Source organism: Corythoichthys intestinalis, chromosome 21, assembly GCF_030265065.1.
Source record: "Corythoichthys intestinalis isolate RoL2023-P3 chromosome 21, ASM3026506v1, whole genome shotgun sequence".
NCBI classification, from domain to species: domain Eukaryota; kingdom Metazoa; phylum Chordata; class Actinopteri; order Syngnathiformes; family Syngnathidae; genus Corythoichthys; species Corythoichthys intestinalis.
Genome location: NC_080415.1, coordinates 34,015,505 through 34,030,030, shown reverse-complemented (window position 1 = coordinate 34,030,030; position 14,526 = coordinate 34,015,505). Strand labels below are relative to the sequence as shown.

General features: G+C 39.8%; 1 protein-coding gene across 3 annotated transcripts in view; it reads right to left on the bottom strand.

Annotated features, from left to right (window-relative positions):
- Positions 1-3,373: 3,373 nt before the first annotated feature.
- afap1l2 (actin filament associated protein 1-like 2) overlaps positions 3,374-14,526 on the bottom strand; it is a 62,446-nt gene continuing 51,293 nt past the window's right edge. For all 3 annotated transcript variants that reach the window (XM_057826475.1, XM_057826478.1, XM_057826476.1), the window contains 8 exons: positions 12,007-12,152; positions 11,803-11,914; positions 11,485-11,733; positions 8,674-8,893; positions 8,354-8,527; positions 6,145-6,332; positions 5,897-6,073; positions 3,374-3,805 (listed from right to left, as the gene is read on the bottom strand). In XM_057826475.1, coding sequence (XP_057682458.1) covers positions 3,779-3,805; positions 5,897-6,073; positions 6,145-6,332; positions 8,354-8,527; positions 8,674-8,893; positions 11,485-11,733; positions 11,803-11,914; positions 12,007-12,152 — 1,293 coding nt within the window. In that variant the 3' untranslated portion in view covers positions 3,374-3,778. The remainder of the gene's footprint in view (positions 3,806-5,896; positions 6,074-6,144; positions 6,333-8,353; positions 8,528-8,673; positions 8,894-11,484; positions 11,734-11,802; positions 11,915-12,006; positions 12,153-14,526) is intronic.

Genomic DNA, 14,526 nt, shown 5'->3' with positions numbered 1-14,526 from the left:
AAAAATGTATCCTTATTTTTCCACAAGAGGGGAAGAAAAGAAAATATTAAAGCATACCACTCATGTGTTTCTTGTATATTGTGCAGAAATGTATTTTACTGGATTTAAAAGTCCCAACAACTACTGCAGATTGGCAGCTAACCGCTAGCAGCTAGATATCCAATGTATTTTGACCGGATTGGAAGTTTAGCGCTGTCAATGGCACCGAAACCAGAGCGTCTTTTGTGGACATTCACAGGTCAAATCCTGTTCATTTTAGGGTATTTACAGGTGATTTTGAGTCACTTCCTATTCATTTTGGGACATTCTTTCTTTTCAGTATCCCAAAATCAACAGGAAATGACGTGAAATGCCCTAAAATGAACTCATTGCCTGGCATTATCTATCAATGATGGTTGTAGACGTCCAATCCGTTTGAACTGGGATGGTGGCCCTATTCTGATGACTGCTTGTTGCGGTCTAGAGGCCGATTCATGGAAAGTAAATAAATTTGAATCTCCTTTATTTTAATCATGTTTTTGTTGTAGAGCAGGTGTCGGCAACCTTTAACACTCAAAGAGCCATTTTGACCCTGTGTACACAGAAAAGACAACACTGGGAGCCACTAGGGCTGCAGCTATCGATTATTTTAGTAGTCGATAATCGATGAACTATTTAGTTCAAATAATCGAGTAATCGGATAAGAAAAATACAAAATTAAAATACCTGAGTTGAGCCTCAAACGGTATAAAAATTTTTTTTAAAAACCATCTACAGTGGGGCAAATAAGTAGTTACCGGTAAGTTTCTTTATTGAATAAAACGCTTTTTGTGTGCAAAAAATGACTTCTGTGGTGAATCATCAGCCAGCCATCATCAGCAATATGACAATTATAGCTCCATACATACAAGAAACAGTGCAACTGAATATTCAGAGAGATTGAGACAGCTGTTCTTTCTCAATGCTGTGATATCAGACAATCCACTGCAACAAATCCCCAGCAAAAAAAGTGCTCTGATATCTTCCCAATTTTGTCAAACCGTGCAAAATTTGATCACATCGGATAACCATACTGAGCTGTTACCAAATATTAACATACTGTAAAAAGGTTGTCTGGCCGATTGCCTGCCCGAGCGGTCCACTGTCCGAAAAAGCCAAGGCAGCCTTGCCCTGCAAACACTCAAGATGCTAATTGCAAAAAATGACTTCTGTGGTGCATCATCAGCCATCCTTCATCAGCAATATGACAATTATAGCTCCATACATACAAGAAACACTGCAACTAAATATTCAGAGAGATTGAGACAGCTGTTCTTTCTCAATGCTGTGATATCAGACAATCCTTTGCAACAAATCCCCAGCAAAAAAAGTGCTCTGATATCTTCCAAATTTTGTCAAATCGTGCAAAATTTGATCACATTAGACAACCATACTGAGCTGTTACCAAACACTAAAACATACTGTAAAAAGGTTGTCCGCCCGATTGCCTACCCGAGCGGTCCACTGTCCAAAAAAGCCAAGGCAGCACTGCCCTGCTAACACTCAAGATGCTAATTGGAGCAATCCAACCCTGTGGTTTTGTCAGTGCGAATGACTAATGAGGACCTCAGTGCTCACAAAAGATATGCTGATAAGAGTCAGGTGACCCTTCTATGGATACAATAGTGATTTGTATCAACTGACCCACCCTTGTTCATTCGCTGCCACCATCCCAGGTCAAACGGATTGGACGTCTACCAGTGATAAATCCATTCCAATTTACAGCAGAATAGTACAAATACTATAGACCAGGGGTGTCCAAACTTTTTGCAAAGGGGGCCAGATTTGGTGTGGTAAAAATGTGGGGGGGCGAACTTGGCTGACGTCTTTTATGTAGAACAATATATTTAAGCAAATTTTAGCAAGCCATTCTGTGCGTCACATTTGCTTTATTATTTTTTTTATTTATTAATAATTTCAACAATCTCGCAACTAGCCTTTGTGGCGTTCTCTTTTGACTCGGGCTTTTGCGAAATACTGCTGCTGTTAAAATAAACTAGCTTCAAGTTGCTTCAATTTCTCGCTACGTATCTTGCCTGTAATCTTGTCGTACATGTCAGCGTGTCTTGTTTAGTAATATCGCCTCACACTGAACTCTTTAAAAACAGCGACTGTCTCTTTGCAAATAAGGCAAACAGTTGCGTATTTTAGTGAAGAAATAAGTCCAATTTCCACCTATCCTTGAAGCGCCAGCTGTCACAGTCAACTTTCTTTTTTTGTTGATTGTCGCCATTTTAGAAAATTGGGAGTAAAGGGTCACACGGGGTAATGTTGCATAGCATGCTGCTGCCTTTTTGTGGGTAAATGAGGAGCAGCATTTAGTGTTTAAGATACTAGGGGTGTGACAAAATATCGAAATAGTGATATATCGTGATACTTTCTATCCCAGAAGGTTATCGATATGCTCCTGCCAAGAATCGAGATATCGTTTTAAAAAGGTGTCAATGTTTTAAAAAAAAAAAAAAAAAAAAGCAACCAACAAGTTGCTACCAAAATCTTCCACCATGATGATGTCTCAGGTAACTGTAAGGCTGCCATTGACGGTCCTTGACGCCCAATCCATTTAGACTGGGAACGTTCGTTCGTTCGAAACCAGAGTATTCGCGGTAATTCTGTCTGATTTTCGGGGCATTTACAGGTCACTTTCTGTTCATTTACAGGTCATTTCTTGTTGAGTTTGAGTCACTGCCTAATCATTTGGGTGATTTCCAGGTCAATTCCTGTTCTGTAACGCAAAATAAACAGGAAGTGACCCATAAAATACCCCCAAATCAACAGTAAGCAACTCAAAATCAACAGGTAAATGACCTTAAATGGCCCAAAATGACCTCATTGTCTGGCATTACCTGCCACTGACAGCCATAGACGTCCAATCCATTTGAACTGGGAGGGTGGCAGCGAATGAATTCGTTCATTCGCTACCACCCTCCCAGTTCAAATGGATTGGACGTCTACTAGTGATAAACTCATTGCAATTCGAAGCAGAAGCTTGTTTTTCTGTTTATTAGTTGTTTGTAGAATATCCTAGAATGATTTCCTGACCAATGTATCGACAATCGTTGTATCGCCATATCGTCAGATCGTTATCGTGAGCTTTGTATTGCAAATCGTATCGTACCGTGAGGTAACAAGAGGTTCCCACTCCTATAAGATACTTCATATGCTGGTACTGCTGACCAATTTATTAAGTCTGTTTGTGGGCCAGCTTTACTGATTTTTATGACAGAGGCTGGGGCTGGATGAAATTTGATCACGGGCCGCATTTGGCCCTCGGGCCGGACTTTGGACATGTCTGCTATAGACTATCTCAAGAAAATATTTCACCAAAAAAATGACTCAGTCAAAAATTGTCATCAGTACCTATTTATTTGAATAAAAAGTGCATTTTTTTTAGCTAGCATTACAGATAGCGTGCGTATCTATTTACATGTCTTCTGCCAGCATAAATGTCGAGCCATTCTCCAGGACGCCAATTCAAAGACAAACTTGAGACGCTTTTCAGTGTTCCGGAGCAATTATTAGTCGACTGGCCTTTTTCAATCCCTCCACCCATCGCCCGTTTGGAGCGCAATAAGTCTTTGAAAATATCCAGTGGATTTAGAGGAGGATTCATTGGATTGTGGGCACTTAGTCACTCTTGAAAACTTTTCATCCACTTAGCATCAGACCAGACAATCGTCGGTGTGACATCACGACAGGAAGAAAAGTGAGATGAGGACCGACTTCAACTGGACAGTACTGCTTGTTGGGACACTCTTGTTTAGGTGGTGGACTTCCTTTCCCACTCCTGTAATGACAAAGCGCCGTCACATATTTATTCATAATTTTTTAAACAATGGTATTTTTTATTCTCAGCACAGTTATCTAAATTAACTGTTGTTATTTTACTGTACTATAACATATTACATAACCACATTAAGCAAAAGTCGATTAAGTTTGGATAATATAGTTAATAATTAGGGCTGTCAAAATTATCGCGTTAACGGGCGGTAATTAATTTTTTAAAAATTAATCACGTTAAAATATTTGACGCAATTTACGCACATGCACCGCTCAGACAGATTTAAATGACAGTACAGAGAACTGGCCACTTGTTAATTGAGTTTTATGAAGTTTTGCTGCCCTCTGCTGGCGCTTGGGTGCGACTGATTTTATAGGCTTCAGCACCCATGAGCATTGTGTAAGTAATTGTTGACATCAACAATGGCGGGCTACTAGTTTATTTTTTGATTGAAAATTTTACAAATTTATTAAAACGAAAACATTAAGAGGGGTTTTAATATAAAATTTATATAACTTGAACTAACATTTATCTTTTAAGAACTACAAGTCTTTCTATCCATGGATCGCTTTAACAGAATGTTAATAATGTTAATGCCATCTTGTTGATTTATTGTTATAATAAACAAATACAGTCCTTATGTACCATATGTTGAATGTATATATCCATCTTGTGTCTTATCTTTCCATTCCAACAATAATTTACAGAAAAATATGGCATATTTTATAGATGGTTTGAATTGCAATTAATTGCGATTAATTACGATTAATTAATTTTAAAGCTGTAATTAACTCGATTAAAGTTTTTAATTGTTTGACAGCCCTACTTGAAATACATTTTAATATTTGAATTGTGTTGTTTGTTGGTGCCATTTGGCTAACTATTGAGTAGCGACAGGGACACCTTGAGGCTGATTGTTGATACTACAATGGTAAATGGAATCTGAAAAAGTAGCAGAGCAGTACAAATGCAGCACCTTCTGCTGGCCAAAACGTGCATTGCAGGAAAAGGTCTATTTATAGTGATAACAATGATAGACATGTAAAATGCAGATCAACGATGACGATAAGGAAAATTATTTTTATCAACAAACACTTTTCATGATGATGGCGAGACGATCATGAGCTAAAAACGTGTTTTGGTGGACGAAAACATAAGACGAATGCCAGTTTTCGTCCGACAAGACGAAAAAGCGCAATAGTTTCCGTGACATGTTCATATTGTGTGACATTTTATGTTTAGTTAGCCTGCATCGTAGCAGTGTCTGGTTGTGTCACTCATGTGACCTACTGTGCTCCCCAGCTTACCAGGCTTGCACACACGGTAAGATTTGTTTTCTTATCTTGGCCAGCGAGAATATGCAATGTTGCTTTAGCCTTTAAAGAGTGTGTTTAGTGTGTGAGGATCACTCTGCTGATTCATCGTCACACACTAAATGTAACTTGTAGCTTTAGCATAGCATTCGCGTTAGCATCAGGCTAATGCTAACAGTGAGCCTCCTCTTAAACTCTCGGACAACTTTTTTTTTTTTAGATACAGTTAGTAGCGTCCAGGTTGGTATAATTAATTGAAAATAATGTACTGTTTTCCTGCTGAGCGTGTATTATCAAGTTTGCGTTGTCCTTGTAGATGCTACAATATATGCTCGTCTGTCAGTGTTCATTCGGAATAGTTGAAAAGCTTTTATTTATTTATTTTTGCAGTAATTTTTATTTTTTTTATTTTACAAACGAAATTTTTTTGTAAACGTGGACTGTAACTTAATGAAATTAGTCTTGAGTTTTCGTCAACAAAACTGGACGAAGACAAAAAACAAAAATTGTGAGATGACTAAAATATGACTAAGACTAAAAAGTATTGTGGTCCAAACCACTAAGTCGAAAAGTAAAAGGGCTACCAAAAACAACACTGATGCAAATAGAAAGTTATATAATGTGTATATATATATATATATATATATATATATATATATATATATAAAATGTTATATAATGTGTACAGTATGTATTGTACTAAACGACCCTAAGCTTTCCTATCTTCCCTCTTGCATGTCTATTGCTGTCAATGGCACAGTTCACAGAGGTGATGTCATCTCACTTTGGCTTTCTGCAGCACTTTGCCTTTGGTGGCCATTATGGACGCGGGTCTGTTTTTGAGCGCAGACGCGGAATTCACGGGCGACGGCGGGTTCGCAGCAGCGGCGGGACCGCCGGACACCGGGCCAGAGGGGGGTGGCGACGCTATTTGGGGAGAGGGCGGGGCGACGCTTTTTGTCTGTGGATGAGGATAAAAAGAGGGTGTAAGCCTTTGTGTTCATATGTAAGACTACTTCAGTTTGATCTGACCGCGGGCGTGTCTTGGTGGCTGCCGTCCACCGTGGTCCCTAGCGTGAAGGGCCCGGCCTCCACCTTCTTCAGGCTTTCCTTCACCTCCACCAGCAGCAACTCCACCTCTACCCGTCGCTGCTCAGCTTCTCGACCGGCATCCTCCATTTGCTTCAGACGGGCTTCAAGGGAGGCCTGCTGCCTAGCATCTGGGGCAGGGAAAACCAAATTACAGTATTTCATTTTCACAAGGGTGTAACATTAAGAGAGGTGTATTTTTCTAAATTCACTTCAAATCAATTGTAATTTTCAGTCTGCATTCAGTTTGTCTTGTTTGTTAATTTAGTCTTAGTTTTTATATTTGCCTTGTTTAAAATAACAAGCATGTGTGTGCTACTACAGGCTGAAGGCTGCACACTACTGGCTAACTGGTAGCCTGCAAGTAACACAGGCACCAATAAGTCCTTGTGCTTAAAGATGTCCCGATGGATCGGGATGCCGATCGATCACGTCATTTTCAAAGTATCAGAATCGGCAAAAAAATATCAGACATGCCTTTTTTAATATATATATATATAGTTTTAATTAAAGCGTTTTCTAATTGTATTTAACGTTACAGACAAAATGTCTTACACTCATCCAGAGTCTTTAGTTTTGGCTTAAAGTAGGGCTATCAAATTTATCACGCTAATCAGAGGCGTAGCAAGGGTTCCCGGGGGCCCCAGGCAACAAGCAACATGGGGCCCTTCGGGAGTGTGCAAGTAAGGGGGACAGTTGGACTTGGAGCAATAGAAGAAGAGTAGCAACACAAAAATACCACCATCGGATACGGAGGTATATACCTTTGTGTGAAATCAGTAGTCTGATTGGCCCTACGACCCACCAAATTCAAATTATTCCGTAAAAACCACTGATTGGTGGACTACCAACCGAAATGAGTATTAAATTTGCTAATAAAATTGCTTAAGATTATTTTAGATGCATATATGTTATATTTTTCTTATAGAGTATTCAATGAGGAATACGAAAAACCCATTAATAGACTTTTTGGGAAAAATACCCATTTCTTTAAGTAGTCACATGAATAATGAGGTGGCCTGTGAAGATCAACATAGAAAAGCTTGGGAAGAACTTTCCGGAGAATACTTGGAGAGTCATTAAACAATCATGTGGTATTAATAGCTGATTGGGCTTTCTTAAACATGTATAATCTACGGGACATGGTTAGTGCTGATTGGGATTGACAACAGAATTGTTAGATAATCTGCCAAATGATTCCATGGTATTGAAACACTCCCTACACTTGTTGCTGTGACAGTGCAGTAAAGCTGCTTGTGCTAAATCTGTTGGCCCTCTGGGGCCCCCTGCTGGCTGGTTGCTGGCAATTGCCTGGTTTGCCTAATGGGAGGCGACGCCTCTGGCGCTAATGGCAGTAATTAATTTTAAATTAATCACGTTAAAATATTAAATGCAATGCAATGCACGACCCACTCACGCATTTTCGCATTCAGTCTATAATGGCGCCGATTTACCCATATATACAGCTAAAAGGCCACGTAAAATGAGTAGAATGAATTTTGGCAGACTTTGATGCCTTTATTTAATTGGCTAAAGCCTTAAAATCCCTCTCAACAGTTAGAAATATCGTGGGAAAGCAATGTGGGGAAGTAAGGTAGTAGTTGATCTTTTTCTTTACATCCTATGTTATTTCCCAATGTAGAGAAGATATATCAATTGGTGCCAATACGCACAGTCATGGTTGCACTTCCCATCATGCATTTGGGCAGAATAGTTAAATGGTTACAGTATCATTTACTGAAAGCTCAACAAATACACCAGATGGCAATATTTAATCACAATATACAAAGTCACATTTATCCTTTAAGAATTACAAGTCTTTCTGTCCGTGGATCCCTCTCACAGAAAGAATGTTAAAAATGTAAATGCCATCTTGAGGATTTATTGTCATAATAAACAAATACAGTACTTTTGTACTGTATATTGAATGTATATATTCGTCCGAGTTTTATTCATTTTTTTCTTAATGCATTGCCAAAATGTATATGATCGGGAAAAATTATCGGGAATGATTGGAATTGAATCGAGAGCAAAAAAAAAAGGTAATCGGATCGGGAAATATCGGGATCGGCAGATACTCAAACTAAAACGATCGGGATCGGCTCGGGAGCAAAAAAACATGATCGGAACAACCCTACTTGTGACTGATTACCTTGACAGGCGTTGAGCTCCTCTTTGGTTTCCTTGCGTTCCTTTTTCAGGCGAGCCAGTCGGCTGCGCACCTCTTCCCGCTCTCTCTCCAGACGCTCTCGTTCGTCGCTGTAGCGTAACAAGTCGGCCTCTGTACGTCTTTTGCCCAGCTTCCCTTCCACGGCACCGGGGCAGCCTGGAAAAGTTGGAACAGATCATCAAATGAGTAGAGCAGAAATTTCTGTTGTAGAAGAGACAGTCCACCACTTGGGGGAGCCATAGACATTTGCGCTTTTCTGCAAGTCCAGTGAAAGAAGGGGGTAGAAACCCTGAGACCCTCACCTGTGCTAAAGGCTTTGGGTCGGAGCGGTTGAGGACTGACAGGAAAACCAGTGTTTGTGGGAAGAGTCAAGACTTTGGAGAGCCCAGAGGAAGTCGAAGTCCTCTTGGGGGGCTCCTGGATAGGCGGCGGGGTCTTGGAGTTTGCGTGCTCTTCTCTGGCAGAACTGGAGTCATCTAAAGTAGTTGCTGGATCAGGTTCCGGCGGCTTATTTGGGCTGACCTAGAACAAAGTAAGTACTTTCTTTGGATACTTTGAACACCAGATCATAGACTTCACTATCAGTTGACAGAACACGGGTATCAGGGCCAATCCGTAGGGGGCCTATTTTCAATAACTTAAAATTCAAATATTTTCAAAACCAAAGCCGCTAGCGACCTAAAACCAAATCAGGCACCTTTCTTAGGCATATATGAGTCTCCATGAGTAGCGACATCTAAAAATTCAAAGTCGTTCCCTAATAAAATCCCGATTAATAATTTTTTTTGTATATCACAACTCAAAATGGCTATAAAATTCTCAAATTTTACACTAGATGCACAAAAACCAACAAATGCAGAGATAATCACCTATAATTTCAGGATCAATAGCAATATTTAACATATCATCAGTCTTTGCTCAAAATAGCAACTGAATTAATTTTAATATAGTGCAAGTTTTCAACAGCTAATAAATCACTCAATTTTCACATCAGTAACTTAAAACTTGAGGAAAGCATGCAGAATCATCTTAATTTTACTCAACAAAAGCAAAATTTGCATTTTTCTCTTTAAAATCATAACCTATTTAGGTTGAATTCCACTATTGTGTAGAGATACAAAATCCTACATGGAGGCCGTCACGAAACAAAGAGCTTTTTAAGTTGAAAAGTCTTGTAAATAAATGCTTAAATCACATAATTTCTATAGATATGAATGTAAAACAGTCTAGATTCTTGGTTAAATGCAAAAAACGGGCAGTTATTGTTCATTTTAAGTAAATATTTCAAGCAAAAGTTACGGTACTGTGTAATCCAACATGGCGGCCGTCACGAAACAAAGAGCTTTTTAAGTTACAAATTCTTGTAAATAAATGCCTACATCACAGAATGTATATAGGCATGAACGTAAAACAGTCTAGATTCTTGGTTAAAAGCAAAAAACGGGCAGTTATCGTTCATTTTACGTAAATATTTCAAGCAAAAGTTACGGTATTGTGTAATCCAACATGGCGGCCGTCACGAAACAAAGAGTTTTTTAAAAAATTCTTGTAAATAAATGCTTCCATCACAGAATTTGTAGAGGTATGAACGTAACACAGTCTAGATTCTTGGTTAAAAGCAAAAAACGGGCATTTATCATTCATTTTACGTAAATATTTCAAGCCAAAATTATGGTTTCGTGTAATCCAACATAGCGGCCATCACAAAACAAAGAGCTTTTTAAGTTGGGAATTCTTGTAAATAAATGCTTCAGTCATGGAATTTGTATAGATATGAGAGATATGAGCGTTAAACAGTCTTGATTCTTGGTTAAAAGCAAAAAACGGGCAGTTATCATTCATTTTACGTAAAAATTTCAAGCCAAAATTAATGTATTGTGTAATCCAACATGGCGGCCGTCACGAAACAAAGCATTTTAAGTTGAAAATTCTTGTAAATAAATGCTTAAATAGCAGAATCTGTATAGATATGAACATAAAACAGTCTAGATTCTTGGTTGAAAGCAAAAAAACGGCAGTTATCAGTCATTTTAAATATTTCAAGCAAAAATGATGGTATTGTGTAATCCAACACGGCGGCCGTCACGAAACAAATAGCTTTTTAAGTTGGAAAATATTGTAAACAAGTGCTTCAATCATGGAATTTGTATAGATATAAACGTTAAACAGTCTAGGTTCTTGGTTAAAAGCAAAAAACGGGCAAATATCATTCATTTTACGTCAATATATCTAGCCAAAATTAAGGTATTGTGTAATCCAACATGGCGGCCGTCACGCAACAAAGAGCATTTTAAGTTGAAAATTCTTGTAAATAAATGCTTAAATAGCAGAATTTGTATAGATATGAACGTAAAACAGTCTAGATTCTTGGTTGAAAGCAAAAAACGGGCAGTTATCATTCATTTTAAATAATTCAAGCAAAAATTATGGTATTGTGTAATCCAACATGGCGGCCGTCACAAAAAAAACAGCTTTTTAAGTTCAAAATTCTGTAAATAAATGCTTCAATCATGGAATTTGTATAGACATGAATGTTAAACAGTCTAGAAAAATTCTTGGTTAAAAGGAAAATTTTACATAAATATTTCTAGCCAAAATTAAGGTATTGTGTAATCCAACATGGCAGCCGTCACGAAACAAAGAGCATTTTAGGTTAAAAATTCTTGTTAGTACATGCTTAAATTGCGGAATTTCAACAGATATGAACGTAAAACAGTCTATGTTCTTGGTTAAATGCAAAAAACGGGCAGTTATCATTCATTTTACGGAATATTTCAAGCCAAAGCTACACAAATTTTATTAAATGATTTTTTTTCACCACGTTTCAAAGTGCATGCATGGTGCTATTTTAATATAATAATCACCTTGAATCTTCGACCAAATCACTCTTAAGACCCTCCTGCCTGCTTGTATACAGTAAAGCCGTCGTCCTATTTTCACCTAAATCCGGCGTTAGAACGCAGTGTGTGTTTGAGTTTATCACAGTGAAATCTAACTCAACGATCTGCCTGGGTCGGCCCCCTACGGGAAAGTGTGGCGCAATGTCTGTGGGAGCTGTCTTGTCAACTGACGGTGAAGTCTATATCCAGATATATTCCGAGGAGTTGGTTTACCTCTTTATCTTGGCTCGAAGGCTCTTTCAGTTCCTCCGAAGGGTTTCCTGATGTTTCTTGTAAAGGGGTTTCCTTCCCGCCGCTTACCGTATGCAAAAAAGACCGCACCGGTACTAGGTCTAGGTATACTCTTTCTTCAGACTCTTCTTCATCTGCTGCCAGCGGGTCGTTCGGGTCATCAGCAGACGTTTCATTTTGTGTTTCGAGGTCATTTTCTTCACTCTGTGGAAGACTTCCAGAGACAATATCCTGAAAAGCAGAGAGAAAGTGCCTAATTCAACATTTGAACGGAATATTTTGCTGATTAGTTATAGCTACCTCTGGATCAGTGATAGACGCGACGTCGTCGTAGAGCTCGTCCGGGTTGTGAGGGCTGGAAGGCAGGGCGTCGATGTAGGTATTCGGCTCAGAGTAGCGCCTCTGCATCAAGCTGTATATCATGTATATCATGTATATCATATGTCTACATCAAAACAGTGAAAATCTGGCCTAAGGACCCCAAACAGACTAAAAATGTCTTACTATAAGGACGTCTTTGCAGCATTGACAATGCTGGCTATCCTCTCCGCATTGACGTAGTCATAGGTTAGCTCCTCTGGGTCCGTCTTGCTTCCCGTCTGGGACAGCAAGAGGCCCAACCAATGACCCATGACTGCTGACGTCTTGGCCTGCGGACAGAAAACAGACCGTTGAAAACCTGTACTTTTATCTCAGCTTCTCAAAGTATGTCTAAAATCTGTGTCTCTTGAGATGTTTGTTACACGTCAGAGACTGCGCCTTGACGCAGTCTCAGTTTAGTCTACTCGTGAATGTTGCGACGCGTGGAATTTGGGCTTTTCCTCGTCAAAGATGGACAAATATGCTGTCTTTTTTTTTGCAAGAGTTGCTCGGGTTTGAAATGGTCATTCCCCAAGATGTCTTTAGGTGTGGTCCACCAAAGCATACCCAGATCCAATTCCATTTCTGTATGGTCCTTTGGGATTCTGCTGAATACTTTGAGAAAAATTTCTTGGGAAGGTTCCAGACGTGACATGAAAAAGCGTTGTTGATGCGCGGTTGTGCGGCAGGGAGAAACTGGAGGGCTTTTTTCCATGAGCGAATCCCAGGACATCCCCACCCAGATCTAAACGGACCACCCTCGTGCGCTCAAGTGTTTACTTGACGTAACCGTGCACCGGTTGGGTGTCTTACAAAAATGCTGATGCGTGGCTTTTTTTCCCTTTTCAATACAGTTTGGACACGTTGTTCTCAGAAGAAGACAGTCCACCTTTCGTGCAACGCGAGCGCTCATCTGGGTCCAATTTACATTTAGCCCCATGTCAGGTCGTAGATCATCCACGCCCAGCCCAGCGCCCCATTTCTTGGGTTTTGGTGGAAAAAGCCAGCTTTGCGTGCGCTCAAGGGGTACCTACCTACAGTGTGGAAAGTAGGCCTGCACAATATATCGTTTGAACATCGCCATCGCAATTTTAGTCACATTACAGGACGTGCAATTGTTTTTGTTTCATTTTTACATGTAAACTTTTGTATTACTTCATAAAAGCACCAAGTGTGCAGATCCTGGATCGCTTTTATATACGGCAAGCCTGGATTAAACTGCATTATATGAATTAGGGATGTCCAGATCTGATCATGTGATCGGAAATCGGGCCGATCGCGCCATTTTTCAGAGGATCGGAATCGGTTGAAAAGGAACGGGTTTTTAATTAAAAAAAAATACAGTGGGGCAAATAAGTATTTAGTCAACCACCAATTGTGCAAGTTCTCCTACTTGAAAAGATTAGAGAGGCCTGTAATTGTCAACATGGGTAAACCTCAAACATGAGAGACGGAATGTGGGAAAAAAAAAACAGAAAATCACATTGTTTGATTATTAAAGAATTTCTTTCCAAATTAGAGTGGAAAATAAGTATATGGTCACCTACAAACAAGCAAGATTTCTGGCTGTCAAAGAGGTCTAACTTCTTCTATTAATGGCACATGTTTTAACTCATTATCGGTATAAAAGACACCTGTCCACAACCTCAGTCAGTCACACTCCAAACTCCACTATGGCCAAGACCAAAGAGCTGTCGAAGGACACCAGAGACAAAATTGTAGACCTGCACCAGGCTGGAAAGACTGAATCTGCAATAGGTAAAACACTTGGTGTCAAGAAATCAACTGTGGGAGCAATTATTAGAAAATGGAAGACATACAAGACCACTGATAATCTCCCTCGATCTGGGGCTCCATGCAAGATCTCACCCCGTGGCGTCAAAATGATAACAACAACGATGTGCAAAAATCCCAGAACCCCACAGAGGGACCTAGTGAATGACCTACAGAGAGCTGGGACCACAGTAACAAAGGCTACTATCGGTAAAACAATGCGCCGCCAGGGACTCAAATCCTGCACTGCCAGACGTGTCCCTCTGCTGAAGAAATTACACGTCCAGGCCCGACTGCGGTTCGCTATAGAGCATTTGGATGATCCAGAAGAGGACTGGGAGAATGTGTTATGGTCAGATGAAACCAAAATAGAACTTTTTGGTAGAAACACAGAAAGAATACTCAATTGCATCCGAAGAACACCATACCCACTGTGAAGCATGGGGGTGGAAACATCATGCTTTGGGGCTGTTTTTCTGCAAAGGGACCAGGACGACTGATCTGTGTAAAAGAGAGAATGAATGGGGCCATGTATCGAGAGATTTTGTGTGAAAATCTCCTTCTATCAACAAGGGCATTGAAGATGAGACGTGGCAGGGTCTTTTAGAATGACAATGATCCCAAACACACAGCCAGGGCAACAAAGGAGTGGCTTCGTAAGAAGCATTTCAAGGTCCTGGAGTGGCCTAGCCAGTCTCCAGAGCTCAACCCCATAGAAAATCTGTGGAGGGAGTTGAAAGTGCCAGTCAACCTTCCACTGAGCAAACCGATTTCTCCTCTCATTGGATAGAGTGCTAGCAGTTGAAACAAATGGAAAAAAAGCCCGTAAACTGAGGTCAAACCAGTCCAAAACCTGGTATAAAACACCACATTGGCTAGATTTAGTCAGTG